At 43.6% G+C, this 17,569-nt stretch overlaps 3 protein-coding genes across 3 annotated transcripts in view; all 3 read right to left on the bottom strand.

Annotated features, from left to right (window-relative positions):
- LOC147839468 (uncharacterized) overlaps nucleotides 1-17,569 on the bottom strand; it is a 101,419-nt gene that overhangs the window by 32,870 nt on the left and 50,980 nt on the right. The window lies entirely within an intron of this gene.
- On the bottom strand, nucleotides 1,170-2,156 carry taar14e (trace amine associated receptor 14e). Its single transcript, NM_001082914.1, is given in 1 exon segment — nucleotides 1,170-2,156. A coding segment is annotated over 1 exon segment (987 nt).
- On the bottom strand, nucleotides 9,123-10,087 carry taar14j (trace amine associated receptor 14j). Its single transcript, NM_001083076.1, is given in 1 exon segment — nucleotides 9,123-10,087. A coding segment is annotated over 1 exon segment (963 nt). The 5' UTR covers nucleotides 10,086-10,087.

Here is a 17,569-nt window from a genome sequence, read left to right as displayed (position 1 = left end):
TTAACTATTATAATTAGGCAAGGTATTGTATAACGATGGTTTGTTCCGTAGACAGTCTGAAATAAATAGCTTAAAGGGGCTAAAAATATTGACCTTAAAATGATTCATAAAAAAAAAAATGCTTTTATTTTAGCTAAAATAAACAATAAGACTGTCTCCAAAAGAAAAAAAAAAGTATCATCAGTCATACTGTGAAAATTTCATTGCTCTGTTAAACATAATTTGGGAAATACTTAAAAAAAAAAAAGAAAAGAAAAAAATCAAAGGGGGGCTAATAATTCTGACTTCAACTGTAGCCTATCTGTTTTCTTAGAGGTAATAGTTGGCCTATGTACCAAAGTCACTTCAATATATAATTAATATTAACAGAAATTCACGTTGTGGATTTCATATAGCAGATACCACTTTATGAATCTTTAAATGAAGTTTTATTAAGACAATATACATGGCGATATTTGAATGAGATCGAGTGAAGGACTGGAGTTTCCGCCGAGCGCCATCTCGAGGAGAGCTTCGATAAACAAATAAAATCATTTCTGTGGAGCTGTAGTTTCTCCAATGCATTCATTCAGGGGTCTGTGCAAATTTAATGCAGAGATGGCGCCCTCTGTCAGGCAGGATTTGGAAGACTTGTAAAGATATTTAACTGACAATAACAAAATAACAGAAGGGCATAGCCAAGAGAATACATAAAGAAGCGTGAAATAAACTCAATAGTTGAAACCCAGTCATAAAAATTATATAAACACATACACATATAGTTAAAATATTACAAGGGGAAAACAAATATGTTAAAATGGCATAACAACAACATCCCACAAACAAACACGTGAAGCATCTAAATACATTTTTATTTTAATACATCGCTGTTTGTGAGTATCTTTTTGTATGAATCTTAGGTATTTATTTATTTTTAATTAGTTGAATAAATTTTAGAAGAGAGTTAATTGGAGATATGGTGCATAACGGTTGCAAATATTTGTTTGTGAGTTAAATTGCAGTGTGTTAGGCATTTATTTTTGGTATTATCATAGTAAAAATATTAGACTAAATAAACAATATTTATATCTTCATGGTGATGTTTTATAGCGTTATATTGCAAAACTTTGAGACATGCATTATGAAAACAGGAAAGGTGAAGGGAAGCATTTTGTTTTTAATTTTGTGACTTACATCACATTCATCAGCGAGGAGTCTTTATTAAACACTTTAAATGTGAAAATTAACTTTAAGCTTTTTTGAAACCATGGGTAGAATAAGGCGTAAATGATGGGATTAATGGTGGAGTTCAGGAAGAACATCATTACAGTAACATCTCTGATGTGAAACAGGTTTTCACTAATGTATGGAATCACTAATGAAGTAATATAATACGGCAGCAAACAGAGGAGAAACACAAAGACCAGAATCCCCAGCAGCATCGCAGCTTTTCTCTCTGATTTGTCGCTGATTTTGTTTTTCGAGGATTCTGTGCTGTTGTGAACCTGAAGGGCTCTTATAGCAGTCGCATGTTTCTTAGCAATGACAAAAACATGAGTGTATAATATTATAATGAGTATACATGGCATTACAAACACAATCAGGAGATCAACAATTGATGAAATCCCATCAATAATAGCAATACACACTCCTGGACACACAACATCAGTAAAGTTTCCATTTATATACAGAAGAGTGAAGTTATAAAAGAGTGAAAACAACCAGTTTAGCAAAGTTGCTATAGAGTTCACAGTCAGTGAGATTGTCTCAGAGTAAAAAAAGGGAAAACCTAAAGCCAAAAAGCGATCGACAGCTATTAAAGCCACAGTGTGAACAGAAACACTTGTTGCTTGAAAATTCACAACTTTTAAAACTGCACACATGACTGCTCCAGAGGTCCAGCATGATTCAATGACCCAAGATAAATGAAGTGGTATCACAAAAACTCCCACCAGCAGATCAGACGCAGCCAAAGAGAGGATGAGGATGTTGGCAGGTGTGTGGAGCTGCTTGAAGTGACTAACAGAGATGATGACCAGCAGGTTTCCACACACGGTCAGAAGAGCAACAGCTGCTGCGGCCACATACAGAATCACATAGACAGATAAAGAAACAGATCTCTCTGGACACGAGTAGTCCTCGCACATATCAGTTTGGTTCAGTGCTGTAAGATTCATTGTGAAGCATTGGGTGAGTATGGTTTCCTGCGACTTTCCTCATATGAAGTTTAATACATGCAAAACAACAGATAAAGATTCCTGAAGACACTCCTGTACGTGTCTCTCCACCAGCTGTGAACGGCTCCTCACTGAAACACATTCACTGTTAAAGATGTGCTACAGCTCACACTGCCTTTTATACACTCGACATGTTGACTCTTTCAGTAGCATCAGGGGAGAAGAACATTCAGCTGAGAGATCAACTTGTTTAGAAAGGTTTGAGATAATCGTATAGTCTAATAACAAGTGGAATCATATGAAAAGTATAAAATAAAGTTGTCAATACTGTAATTCTTCACAAACTGTTTACATCTCCATGTTTAAGTATACTTACCATTTGACATGCAGAAAGCATCTACACTTTACCATGTGAGGCCACAGGAAACCATTTGTAAATGTCAAGAAAAGACTGTTCAAGAGTTCACACTTAGCTGATGATTAATTATAAAAGCTTGTTTGGCATGCTGTCCCGGGAGAGAGCCCTGAGCTTATGAGATCCTCGAGCCCAGGGCTCCCTCCCGTTGCAAGGCGGGAGGGGAGTTTGAGCTCAGGTAGATCTCGAGAACTCCCCTGCTGTAGCAAGTGATTGCTCTTGAACTTAATTACTAACTAGAAGCGTGTCTATGTTGACAATTTGGATTGTTCAATTGACTTAATTGCATGTTTTTAGGCGGTGGGAGGAAACCGGGGAAACCCTCGTCAGCACGGGGAGAAGTGCAAACTCCACACAGAAATGTCTGCTAGTTTTGGTAAAGCCTGGAACCAGAGACATTCTTGCTGTGAGGCGACAGTGCTAGGCACTGGGCCACCGTGTCACCCGTCTAAGAAGGAGGAGTAGGGGTGGAAGGGGGGACTCTTCAAAACGAAGATAGCAATGGAATAAACCCAAGGGTATTTATAGTAGTTTAGGAGTCATCTGATTGGATCGTAGTGAATTGGATAATGCGGGTCAGCTGCTAGCAATCATAAGCACGTGATCCTCTCGAAATTTGTTTATACATAAACTTCACTTAATAATGTTATAAGGCAAGGACAGCTATAGGTGGATGATGTCTGGATTGTGTTCGCATAAACATAATTTGCATACTAATGTACATAATAGAATCATGGTCATCATAGTGGATCATGGTTGAACCCAGCTCAAGCAAAGCTCACCGACTATGTTATATAAAGTTTTCTAAATGACCTGTCAGCAAAATATATTGGAAATCTGCAGGACATGTATGTAGACTTTGTTCTGAGATTGTTTCATTATTTTGGTGATGCATTTCTACATAATTATCAGGCGCAAATTTATCTTTGAAGCTCTTATGCAGTGAGTATTGCATACATTTAATAGTCCAATGTTTAAGTCAAATTTATAAAGGCTCATCGTCACAAAGTTGCCCTCACAATAACTGATGGTTGTGCAGGCAGTAAATTAAAGATTCATGAATGTCTCAGAAAGCTATATGGATATTAATAAGCACTACCATCGATATAAACATTGCAGGTATTTTGTTAGTGCTACATTTGTGCTGAAACTGGGGAGGAAGGAGGAACATGCTGTCAGAGAGCCCTCATCACTGGGGGATGTTCGTGGTGCCATTGAGCTGGAAGAGCAAAGTCTGCTTGGTACACTTACCGCAGTCGAAGGAGCAGCTGTCATCCATGAGGGGACGGGAGAGTCACCACAGTTGGCCGAGAACAAAGACCTGCTGCTGTCCACCATGATGGGAAGGAGCAGCAGGCACGTGCACAGATAGGGCTCAACCTGTGCAGTGCACATGCCCTTTTTAGTCTTGGATAGAAAGTGCCCTTCCAAAATGATCTGAAGTGACCCCCCCACCCCCTCCTCACTTCGTGACAACCACAATCCCCCCCCCCCCCCCCCCCCTTCAAATATTTTATCCTGCACATGCCCCTTGGACAGTCTCTGCACGGGGCTGAGGAGCAGGGAGAGAAAGGGAACAGGGGTCTCCCTGAACAGCAGGAGGCATCCCCTGCCATGCAGAGATGGGGGAGTTGAAAACTGCCCACCAAGGGCCAACCAGTGCTGCTATCAGGCATTGGGACTAAGGTTCTCTCGAGGATCAAAGAACAGGATGTTTAGGGAACTGGACCCATTTTTCCCCCCATATGCTTTTGCCTCCTTTCATTCTTGGCCTCTGTCATTCCCCATGTCTGTGAATTTGTCAAGGTGCTGGCCACTTGCCGGAGAAGGAGGCTGAGAGTAAGCACAGTCTTGGGGTGCCCCCTGGCCTGTAAGGCAGGATGGGGTCATGTCACAATGTGGGCAAGGCCAAGAGCTGTGGGAATGGAGCAAGTGATACCGAGCAGCAACTATTTGTGTACCAGTCTCGAGTCTCACAGGGAACTGTAAACCTAAAAGGAGGATTGACATCAGAAGATGATGAGAGAGGACCAGGCCTGGACTCTGTTTGTTTTACGTTCAGGTTGGTTGTAGCCTCCGTAAGTAGTTGCTGCCTGTTTGCTTTATTTTTCATAATTAATTTTTTTGAAAGTTTGTTCTCCACCTCCTTCTTCTGGATGGCCCTGGCCCATAAAACTTTGCAACAATTAGCTCAGACTTTTTCAGGAGGTTTGTTTAAGAAGTGCTGCACACTTGACTCTTGAAAAGCCTGTTTACATTGTGTATACTGAAACCAATCAGAGGACAACTGAGATTCTGCTAAAGTGTTTCCAGAAATGTGTGCCATATGCATCAGGCGTTTAGCCAAAGTTCCATGGGTTGAGTTTTGTGTCACATCTGAATCTGAAAGTACATAGAAGAAAGAACAGTATATGCTGTATGTCCTGGAGTATTGTTCAACAGCCATTCATATCTTGCATCTATAATGTATCACATGTCTGAAACATTAGCAGGCAAAATATATGATATAAGTAATAAACAAGTGGTGTTGAAGGAACTTCATAAGGGAAAAGGTCATTTTTGGCCCAAAAATACGAATCCCTAAAGAGCCGAACAACCAATAGTACATATATTGTCATTCCATCAATCAAATAACAACATTGTGCTACAGTCTCAACGAGAAACTTGAGTTCTTTTTCCCAGATACTGTCTTCAGCTCCTCAAGGGGATCTCGAGGCATTTCAAAGCAAGTCGAGGGGCATAGCCCCTCCAGCATGTCCCAAGTTTTCCCCTAGGCCTCCTACCGTTAAGACAAGCCCAGAACACATCTTCAGGTAGATATCCAGAAGATATACCCTAACAGATACCTAAGCCACCAACCGGCTTCTCTTGATGTGGAGGAACAGTGTCACTCCTCTGAGCTCCTGTGTGACAGCTTCTCATCCTATATCTGAGACCCGATGAAGCCAACAGGACAAGCAAACATGAAGTTATTTGGTCCACGATCCAGCATACACTCAAACTCATAGTCTTGAGTCTTTCTCGGAATGTGGTCAAAGCTTTGCTGGAGGAGAAAGTTAAAAATCACTGACACTTGAGTCAGACGTTTCCAGTCTCCATTCACAATATGGTTAGGCCTGCTGGGTCTGTCTAGTCGTCTAATTTGCTAGCAGATCTAACTCATCAACAGGTGGTGATCAATTGACAACTCTGCGGCTCTCTTTGCCCCGAGTGCCATCTGGTCAGAGGCCAGATGAAATGACCACAAAGTCCATGCTCAACCTCCAACCTAGGGTGTCATGGTGCCAAGTGCACTGTTGGATACCCTTATGCCTGAACACAGTGTTCATTATGAACAAACCATGACTAGCACAGAAATCCAACAACAGAACAACACTCAGATTCAGATCATTGAGACTGTACCTTCCAATCACACCTCGTTAGATGTCACTGGCCATTTGAGTGTTGAAGTCTCCAAGTGAAACAATGGAGTGTGGTCCGTGATAATTGATAAAATGCAATTTATTGGCTAAACTGGTACATTTTTCAGGATTGCACTCAACAACAGCTTGCCCCACTAGTTAATAGTTTATCAGACTTTATTTGGAGTGGGTTAGTTGAGGGCATTAGACTGATGGAACCAGGGGACCCCAAGTGGACATTAGTCCAGTTTATTGACTTTGTGCTGTGGTGTTGTGGATCCCCTTTAAAAGTAGGGAAAGCAGAGAAGTAATCTTCTAAATATGTTTTGTTTGGGGGCAGTAACTGGCTTTTACAGATGGCCACATGTCTTGCCAGTTGCCTCAACAACACCATGCCACCAATAACAATTGCCTAACCTGTTATCCTACCTTCTGCTCCCCAGTTCACTTCTGCATTAGTATTTAAGATGTCCACCAGCCCAATGTCAGTGCCCAAGACTGCAGCAAGCCAAGTGTTGGCACACAATGTGGCTTCCGGTACCACTTCCCAAGAACACTGTCATGATCCTGAGCCTTACCCCATCATGGCCAGTGTTTCTGAATCCTCACTCTCAAGCCCCATTGTGCCCTTGCTCTTAAGTGCTATAGAGCCCTTGCTCTTAAATGTCATGTATTTAGGAAGGTTCTTCATTTCAGCTACTTTGCCCACTATGGGGTTTGACCCCCAGCTTGCCCCACTATGGCCGCCAGTCCTGCCCTGTCCACCTGATTGTCCTCCCTGCCCCTGATCTGTTTCCCATCATGGACCTGCCCTCAGCCCTTCTCCCCCCGGCACCACACCTCCATCCTCGAACTCTTGAACTCTACTTAGACTCTTTATTGTGGTTTATTTTGCAATGTCTGGAAGTCACTCTTCTGAGGGCAGGGTCCTGGTTTCCCTGTATGTTGTGTTTTGTGATTCCCCTTTGCTTCCGTTCACCTCACTGTTCTCTCAGTAGTACACGCTCGTTTGTGTCCTTGTTTCCCTCTGCTGGCTGCCCCTGAGAGCAATGGTGTCCACCCCCTTATTATCCTGTTTGCTTGTTAACCGTTTTGTTTTGTTTGCTGTTTTATATATATTTTCAGTTAGTGTTTGTTAGTCATTGAATGGAACTTTCCATTCAAGACCTGTGAAGAAAGGATGCCAAGGTATCCATATATTGCCATAACCTAAGCTGACGCTGCGGCAGTCACGGAGGAGCGGAAAGCATGAGACTGATTCCTGAAAGACCACAGTGATAGCCGAGTGTTCGCATTGATCTCGTGGGCCAGCATGATCACCTGCCGGTGACCTAATCACAGCTGCAGTTCTCCACGATGGACATCCAGTGTTCTCCAGTTTCCGCTACCTAGACTGCAGCTCTGTACAGCTCTGGCCAGAGGAGAAATGGTCGTGCCCAACTGAGCCTGGTTTCTCTTGAGGATTTTTTTCCTTTCACTTTCGTCAATTGGTGAAGTTTATTCCTCACCGCTGGCTTGCTTGGTTAGAGACTTGTGGTGCAGCACATTTGGAGCTGGATTTGCTCTTCAGTGTTTGGACTTTCAGCAGTGCAAATTAAACCACACTGAACTGAACTAAACTGAACTTAAACTGTGAAAACTGGACTGACACTGTTTCAACTTAGCGCTATACTGTAGAAATAAAGATTAATTGAATTGAAAATATTTGAATGTGTTACAGGTTCTTGTTTCCTGTCCTGGTTAATTGATTATTTTTGACCTGGTGTTTGCTTTGGCTTATTAAATAAAGGTTTTACTCTCATCTGATTTCCTTGCACCCTTCACATTGCACATAATCCTTGTGCAGTGCATCAGATAGCAGAACCATTTCTGCATTTAGCAACAGGTTGTACAATATAGCAGCAGAAATCATTATTGATTAATTTGATAAATTCTTAGAATCACAGATTTTCTGATTGCTCAACATTACATTATTGGTGAGAATTTATTTGTAAGTGATAAGAGTGCTGTGATTGAAAAATCTCAAAATCTTGGGTTCTGATAGTGCCACAAAATGGAACTACAACAAACATTCATTCATTTTCTTTCAGCTTAGTCCCTTTATTCATCAGGGGTCGCCACAGCGGAATGAACCACCAACTTATCCAGCATATGTTTTAAACAGCGGATTCCCTTCCAGCAGCAACCCATTATTGGGAAACACCCATACACTCTCACATTTGCACACATACTTACGGCCAATTTAGTTTATTTAATTCACCAATAGCGCATGTGTTTGGACTGTAGGGGAAACCTGAGCACCTGGAGAAAAAAACAACAACATGACAGACTACAGTCTGTGTTGATTAGGAGCATTTATAGACATCAAATGAGATATTTTATGCTCAGTAAAGTGTATTTTCGGTCACTATATTGTTTATTTCTTTGTTTATTACAGAGTTTTTTTTTTTTAAATGGCACTTTATCTACAACAATGTGCATGGGAGTGAGCAAGAGAGACACGAGGTTGTGCAGCACAGAAACTGAACATCAGTTTTGTTCAAAGGACAAGTGCTGCCTATTTTAGAATGGATTTTTCAGCATTGTTGAAGATATGTGAACACATTTATTTTAATACTTTGATTCTCAATGCCGAGGAAGATTTGCAGGAGAATGCCTTTTTCCCTTTGCACATAGAGTACATGCATAACATAACATATTAGCCTACATGAGGCCCATTATATGAGCTGTATGATTATGTTACTGACATATAAAGTGTTGTCTGTTATTTATTGTAATACAGCATAATTCAGGACTGGGGGTTCATATAACATCAGTTACAGTAAAACCTTAAATACCCTATTTATTAATCACAAATTATTTCTCATTCCTCATTAAGAGTTTGCCATTTTATCATATAGATTAAACTTATTCATTACAAATGGAAGGTGGAGTTATCTGTCACGTGAAACAAGGGCTATAGGCTCATTCTGTTCATTTTAGTTGCCTGCCGAAAAGGTCTGTGTGTGTTTGAAGAAATCTGAAGAAATAATCAAGCTGTTTCATAGAGAAACCCCATGTTAATAATGACAAAATAAGTACACAGACATTAGAACATAGCTATAGACAAAATGTATATGAAAACAAACAACAGGATATTTCATTTTACATTTAATAACATTGCACATTCATTAGACAAGAGTCTCTTTCAAACACTTTGAGTGTGAAAATTAATTTTAAACATTTCTGAAACCAGGGGTAGAATAACGCATAAATGATGGGATTAATGGTGGAGTTCACGAAGAAAAATATCACAGCAACATCTCTGACATGCAACAAGTCAACAGTAGTGTATGAAATCACTAATGAAGTAATATAATACGGCAGCAAACAGAGGAGAAACACAAAGACCAGAATCCCCAGCAGCATCGCAGCTTTTCTCTCTGATTTGTCGCTGATTTTGTTCTTAGAGGATTCTGTGCTGTTGTGAACCTGAAGGGCTCTTATAGCAGTCGCATGTTTCTTAGCAATGACAAAAACATGAGTGTATAATATTATAATGAGCGTACATGGCATTACAAACACAATCAGGAGATCAATGAGGGATGAAACCTCATCTATGACAAAAAAGCACACTCCTGGACACATAAAACCAGTGAAATGTCTATTAATATAAAGAACAGTGAAGTTATAGAAGAGAGAAAACAGCCAGTTGGACAAAGCTGCTATACAGATCACAGTGGGGGAGATTTTCTCAGAGTAAAAAAAGGGAAAACTCAAAGCCAAAAAGCGATCGACAGCTATTAAAGCCACAGTGTGAACAGAAACACTTGTTGCCTGAAAATTGACAAATTTTAAAACTGCACACATGACCGGTCCAGCGATCCAGCATGATTCAATCAGCAAAGTGAACAGAAGTGGCATCACAAACACTCCCACCAGCAGATCAGACGCAGCCAAAGAGAGGATGAGGATGTTGGCAGGTGTGTGGAGCTGCTTGAAGTGACTAACAGAGATGATGACCAGCAGGTTTCCACACACGGTCAGAAGAGCCACAGCTGCTGCGGCCACATACAGAATCACATAGACAGATAAAGAAACAGATCTCTCTGGACACGAGTAGTCCTCGCACATATCAGTTTGGTTCAGTGCTGTAAGATTCATTGTGAAGCATTTGGAAGAAACATCCAAACAGAGCAGGGCTTCCCGTGGACAGATGAAGATCTCCTCAGTGAATGTGCTCTTGTAGTTTCGACTACAGCAGATAAAGACGAGATACAAGCTACACTGCTTTTTATAAACTTGACATGTTGACTCTTTCCGAGCATCAAGGGAGACAAACATACAGCTGGGAGATCAACTGATTCATCTAGAATAAAAAAACACACAGAACCAAGCTAATGTGTGATTAAATGAAGCACATGAATGCTCTTCTATAATTGGCTTGCAATTAAATGCATTCTGCCAGCTCTAAATACACAAATAGACCTCATTAGAGGAGAAAGAGAAAGAAAGGCCTCGGCATGCTGTAATTACAACATCTGCCAGCAGGGACAGATTGAGTCAACAGGTTTTTTTTTAAGAAACTGCATTTGAAAACAGATGAAATAATATACACAGATAGGATGTTCGCAATATAGGCTCATTCTGAAAACGTAGCCCTATATACATTTCTGGAGATTGTGAATTATGTAGCCAGAGATATGTATGGCTGCATTTTGTCTTTAAAACGAATGCTACGGGGCGGTGTGACACTGTTCCTTTTTGTGCTTACCAACTGACCGCTTACCTCTGTATGGTAGGCTTTTCTGCTGTTACCAGTTTGTTCAGTAGCTCTTCATGTACGTCTGAGGATTTAAGACACAGAGTGGAGTTGGCCACGACGATAGAGTTTGAGTCCAGCAAAGAATGATTGTAGAAAGCAGTTTAGATACAAACAAAAGCCAAAAAAATTAAATAAACAATTAAATAACTGGGTGAGAATGTGGTAAAGTCTGAAAAAACGTGGGTGGGCACTGGTCAATCGGTGCTTTTGAAAACACTATTGGTTGGGTTTAGGAAAGGGGGTGGGTGCTGGTCAATCTGTGCTAACACTATCAAAGCATAATCTGTGAAAACACTATTGGTTGGGTTTAGGGAAGTGGGTGGGCACTGGTCAAACAGTGCTTTGGAAAACACTATCGGTTGGGTTTAGGGAAGTGGGTGGGCACTGGTCAATCGGTGCTTTTGAAAACACTATCGGTTGAGTTTAGGGAAGCCGGTGGGCACTGGTTAATTGGTGCTTTTGAAAACACTATCGGTTGGGTTTAGGAAAGGGGTGGGTGCTGGTCAATCGGTGCTTTTGAAAACACTATCGGTAGGGTTTAGGAAAGGGAGTGGGTGCTGGTCAATCGGTGCTTTTGAAAACACTATCGGTTGGGTTTAGGGAAGTGAGTGGGCGCTGGTCAATCGGTGCTTTTGAATACACCATCTGTTGGGTTTAGGGAAGGGGGTGGATGGGTGTATCGGTCAGTCGATCGTTCAGTCAGTTAGTCGACAGCAGCCTCTGGTGGATTTACACACGAACAGCAGGCGCGAATGGCACTCATGAGAGATATTTGAGATCTGAAGATAGTGTAGACATCATACTCTGGCAGATTCGCGAAAAACAAAAATGGCAAAAAAACGAAGCTCCTGGGATGTATTTGGCACTCTCCACTCTCCAGAAATGTATATAGGGGTACTTTTTCACAAGGAGCCAGGGTTTAAGCGAACGCTACAGGGTGGTATGACGTCGTTCCTTTTCACGCTTACTGGCTGAACGCTTACCTCCGTGTGGAGGGCTTTCCCGCTGCAATCAGTTTGTCCAGTTAGCTCGTTGTGTATGTCGGTGGACTTAAGACATGGAGAGGAGCTGACCAAGAAGACAACAACCGAGTTCGAGTCCGGGGAAGAGTGCTTCCAGAAATCAGGTAAGACAAAATCAGAATCCAAAAATCTCACAGGGTGAGAATGTGGTAAAATCAGAAAACGTGGTAAAAAACCAGACGAGGGCTTTTCTTTTCTGGACGGCTTTTGTAAATTGTTGGTTGGATTTAGGGAAGTAAGTAGGTGGGTGGGCCAATTGATAAAATTGGTTGGGTTTAGGGAAGGTGGAGGGTGGGTCAGTCGATTAGCTGGTCATCCAGTCAATCATTCAGTCAGTCAGACAGACGGTCGTTCAAAAGCGGCCTCTGGTGGGTTCACGCAAGAACAGCACGGGTAAGAACGGCACTCGCAAGAGAAATGTGAGATACGAAAAAGCGCACACAGTGGCCTCTCATGGATTTGCGAAAACAAAGTGGCAAAAATATGTACCTCCCAGGACGTGTTTCGTGGTCTCCAGAAACATCCGCGGGACTACGTTTTAAGAATGAGCCAGGGTTGTTATAATCAATCATTAGCTTAGTGTGAACTCTTAAATTCAAGTTGATGCATGGTATTTGGATGCATCTGTTCTTCACAGACATGAATGGTAAGGATTAGCATATCATATGCATGCAAAAAAATGGATGTTGCCGTATGCATTGCATGCAAGGAAAGTGTAAAATTGTGTTATTTGTACATAGATTTATGAGATGGATTGGAAAAAATAAACAAAACACTGGAATGCAAGATGCTTGAATTTGCATATTGTAACGGGGAGACTGACACGAAGGGATCCAATTTGCAGTATTTATTAAGTCACACTTTAACATCAACAACACGCACGGCTGTGCGAACATACAACATACACATCAATGAGAGGAGGTAGCAGATGACAGACACAGAGTGATTACCAGGCATGGGTCAGAGGCAGGCAGCATGATTCAGAGTCCGTGTAACAGGCTTTGGTCGTGGGCAGGCAGAAGACAGAGCAGAGTCAGGAAACGGGCTGAAGTAGTAAACGGTAGATCAGGCAGGATAGAACGCTCAGAAATGCTGGCCGGGGCTAAACAAGACTTCGCCAGAAGCGTGAGTGTGAGCTGCTTATAAAGGGTACGTGGGTCATTAGCGGAATGGAGAACAGGTGTGCTGGAATCAGAGTGGAGGGATGACGTAATGTTAGAAGTCCGGAGATGGTGGCCTCTGCTGGTCAGCGAGGGGAATGACTGGGACCGAGTCGGTGACAGAGCCCCCCCCCAACGAACGGCTCCTGAAGTTAGGCGAGTCTCGACGCCGGGGTCTTCCACGGGGGCGAGGGGCCGGCATATCCGGATGTTGCAAGTGGAACTCTTCCAGTAGTGTTGAGTCAAGGATGTCCTTGCGGTTGATCCATGATCTCTCCTCCGGGCCGTACCCCTCCCAATCGATGAGATATTGGAGTTGTCTGCCCCGGCGTCTGGATCTCAGGATTTCGTGGATCTGGTAGGCCTCCTCTCCATCGATCATGAGAGGCGGGGGACCCTGTTCACCGGCTGCCACCTCCCTATCCGCCTCGGCTGGACCAACAGCAGGCTTGAGCAGAGAGACATGGAAAGTGGGAGAAATACGGTATTGATTAGGGAGTGTCAGTCGGAACGAAACAGGAGATATTTGCTTGTCAATTTGGAAAGGACCCACGTACCTGGGGCTGAGCTTCTTGCAGGGTAGTCTGAGGCGTATTTAAACAATCCTGACAGGATTTAGAAAATCGGTCAACAACAGTGAGGATGGTGGTTTTCTCTTGAGATACAGGTACATTGGTGACGAAATCTATGGCAATGTGTGACCAGGGACGATGTGGCACCTCCAGGGTTTGGAGCAGTCCAGCTGGACGGTGACGGGAGTGTTTGGACATCTGACAGGGTGAGCATTTATTAATGAAATTGATGACGTCCTTGTTTATGGATGGCCACCAGTATCGGGATTGGATTAACTGCACTGTGGCAGTGCTGCCTGGATGACCGGAGCTGGGGTGGTCATGTACCTCGGTGATGAGTCTCTCACGGAGTGACGGGGGAACAAAGATCTTGTTTTCAGGACAGGACTGTGGCGTGGAACTGTGTTCAGAGGCTTGAAGAATTTCATGCTCGACGTCCCACTGAATGGGAGCGATAATCAGGGGATCTTTGAGAATGGGCTCATCTCTGTTCTTTGATGTTTCCTCGTCTGAGAGGCGGGAGAGAGCGTCTGCCTTAATGTTCTTCGAGCCAGGGATGTATGTGACTTGAAAGTCGAAGCGTGTGAAGAACAGAGCCCATCTTGCCTGTCTAGGGTTCAGACGTTTACAGGATCGAATGTATTCCAGGTTTTTATGGTCAGTGATGACGGTTAAAGGATGTTTGGCACCTTCAAGCCAATGTCTCCACTCCTCTAAAGCAGCCTTCATAGCGAGGAGTTCACGGTTTCCCACGTCATAGTTCCTCTCCGCGGAGTTGAGTTTGCGAGAGTAGAAAGCACAGGGATGGAGCTTCTTCGTAGATTAGGATCTCTGGGACAGAATGGCTCCGATGCCAGTGTTAGATGCGTCGATTTCAACAACGAAAGGTTGCTCGGGATCAGGATGACGCAGAATGGGTGCACTGGAGAAGCGGGTTTTGAGCTGAGTGAATGCTCGAGTAGCGTCTGGGTTCCACTTAAGGCGAGCATTATTCGCCTTAACCATGGCGGTAAGTGGAGCAGCAACTGAGCTAAAGTTTCTGATAAAGCGTCGATAGAAATTGGCAAAGCCCAGGAATCATTGCAGTTGTTGAATAGTTTCTGGTTGTGGCCATTGCGTTACTGAATCGACCTTCTGTTGATCCATGGCTACGCCCTCGGGGCTAATGATGTAACCCAGGAATGATATACATGTTTGATGGAACTCACACTTGAAAATTTTGGTGTATAACTGGTTCTGGATGAGGCGTTTGAGCACTGCCCTGACGTGCTGAATGTGCTCTGATAAGGAGTTGGAGTAGACCAGGATGTCGTCAATGTATACTATGACCCATTGGTTGAGCATGTCTCGAAATATCTCATTTACCAAAGCCTGGAACACGGAAGGACTGTTTGCTAGGCCGAAGGGCATAACGAGGTACTCGTAGTGGCCGTTGATTGTAGAGAATCCGGTTTTCCACTCGTCTCCCTGTCGGATGCGGATGAGGTTATATGCACTGCGGAGGTCCAATTTGGTGAAATACTGGGCTGAGCGGTGTTGTTCAAGGGCTGCTGGAACCAATGGTAAGGGGTAGCGGTATTTGACGGTGATCTCATTCAAGCCTCGGTAATCAATGCAAGGGCGTAAACTGCCATCCTTCTTCTTCACGAAGAAGAAGCCATCTGAAGCAGGTGATGTAGATGGTCTGATAAAGCCCTTTTCTAGCTCCTCGGAGATGTAAGTCTTCATAGCTTCAGTCTCAGGCTGAGAGAGAGGGAAAATGCGACCACGAGGGGGCGTGGTGCCTGGTAGTAGTTCGATGGCACAGTCATTTTCACGATGAGGAGGGAGCTTGGTAGCTTTTTGCTTATTAAAAGCCTCGGTTAAGTCATGATAAGCCTCGGGAATCTGACAAAGTTCAGGGTCTTCGGTGCTGGTAATCGTGTTGATCTGGACTGGGGAAACAGAATGCAGACACTGGGTAAAGCACTGATCGCTCCATTTAATGATCTCACCAGTTCTCCAGGAAACTTGAGGGTCGTGTAGTTGTAACCATGGCAACCCGAGGATCACAGAGTGTTGAGGGGAGTCGATGGCAAGAAGGGAAATCTCCTCTTCATGGAGAGAGCCTGTTTGAAGAGAGATTGGTTGAGTCTGGAATTTTATGCGTCCCTCTCCTAGTGGGCGCCCGTCTACAGCCGTGATGGCTAGGGAGGAATCGCAGGAGGTTAGAGTAATGGAGTGAGTGATAGCAAACGTGTAATCGATAAAGTTGCCAGCGGCTCCTGAATCGATCATGGCCATGGTCTCAATCTCATTTCCATTGTGTTTCAAAATGACAGGTATACTCATAATGTCATTAGTGGTCGTGAACATTGTGGTAGCACTCACCGAAAGGGTTTTAGGGGGAGGCTTGTTGGGACATAAAACCTTAGTATGACCTGGAAGTCCGCAATAGATGCACAGGTGATTTCTCCTCCTTCGTTCTCGTTCCTCAGGGTTCAGGCGGGTTCTGCCCAGTTGCATGGGTTCAGCGGAGGTTTCAGGGGATACAGGACTGGAAGCAAGTGAGCACAGTGGGTTACGAGTGCGGAGGAGAGTGTCTAACCTTATGGATAGTTCAATCAGCTGGTCCAGTGTTTTTCCCTCGTCACGACATGCCATCTCTTTTTGCAGTTCTGGTTTCAGAGCCTTTCGGTAGAGCGTAGTAAATGGATCATCAGCCCAGCCTGTTTGCGCTGCCAGAGTGCGGAAATGCAGTGCGAATTCAGCTGCAGAGCGATCTCCCTGTTGAATACACAGTAACTCCTCGCCAGCATTACGACCACCCTCAGGGTGATCGAACACAGTGCAAAAACGTTTGAGAAAGTCATTAAACGAGGGAAATATCGGGGTGCTGTCTGGCCAAACTGCAGTAGCCCAGTCTAATGCTTTCCCGGTGAGCAGTGAGCCAACAAAAGCAATTTTTCCATTCTCGTCCTTAAACAGATGGGGCTGTTGGGCGATAAACAGTTTACATTGCAACAGAAAGCCTTTACATTTTGCTGGGTTACCTGAGAATTTGTCAGGGAATGCCAATCGAGCTCCGGAGACCATCGGGGGTTGTGTCACAACAGGTGGACTCAGAGAGTAGTTGGCGGTGAGTTGCGCTGTGGGAGCAGCTTGCAGGTTTTGTAGTGATTTCACAAGTTCGTCTGTCAACTGAGTTAAGTGCGTTAGTTGTTGTTGATGAGTGGTCAATACCTGAGCTTGAGCTGTGACTTCGTGAGACAAAACCTGGATGGCTGCGGGATCCATGTTGGGCGAAGTCTTCTGTAACGGGGAGACTGACACGGAGGGATCCATTTTGCAGTATTTATTAAGTCACACTTTAACATCAACAACACGCACGGCTGTGCGAACATACAACATACACATCAATGAGAGGAGGTAGCAGATGACAGACACAGAGTGATTACCAGGCATGGGTCAGAGGCAGGCAGCGTAATTCAGAGTCCGTGTAACAGGCTTTGGTCGTGGGCAGGCAGAAGACAGAGCAGAGTCAGGAAACGGGCTGAAGTAGTAAACGGTAGATCAGGCAAGATAGAACGCTCAGAAATGCTGGCCGGGGCTAAACAAGACTTCGCCAAAAGCGTGAGTGTGAGCTGCTTATAAAGGGTACGTGGGTCATTAGCGGAATGGAGAACAGGTGTGCTGGAATCAGAGTGGAGGGATGACGTAATGTTAGATGTCCGGAGATGGTGGCCTCTGCTGGTCAGCGAGGGGAATGACTGGGACCGAGTCGGTGACACATATACAGTAGGCCTATTTCTAAGTATCAGAATCTTGGATGGACCCGCTCCCATAGGTGTCCCCACAGTGTACTAAATAAACTTATATACAACAAAAACAAGAAAAAAAAATGACGAAATACAATTCATTATTTATTTATTAACCAAATTATTTATATGTATCTTTGTAACAATTTAAATATGACATGATAAAACACAATCTGTGTCGACGTGGTACAGATGCGTAATGAGATGTTTGAGAAAATATGTATTGCTTATTTACCACTGCA

Source organism: Danio rerio, chromosome 20, assembly GCF_052040795.2.
Source record: "Danio rerio strain M-AB ecotype USA chromosome 20, GRCz13ab, whole genome shotgun sequence".
In the NCBI taxonomy this organism is placed as follows: Eukaryota; Metazoa; Chordata; class Actinopteri; order Cypriniformes; family Danionidae; genus Danio; species Danio rerio.
This window is presented reverse-complemented; position numbering and strand designations above follow the sequence as displayed.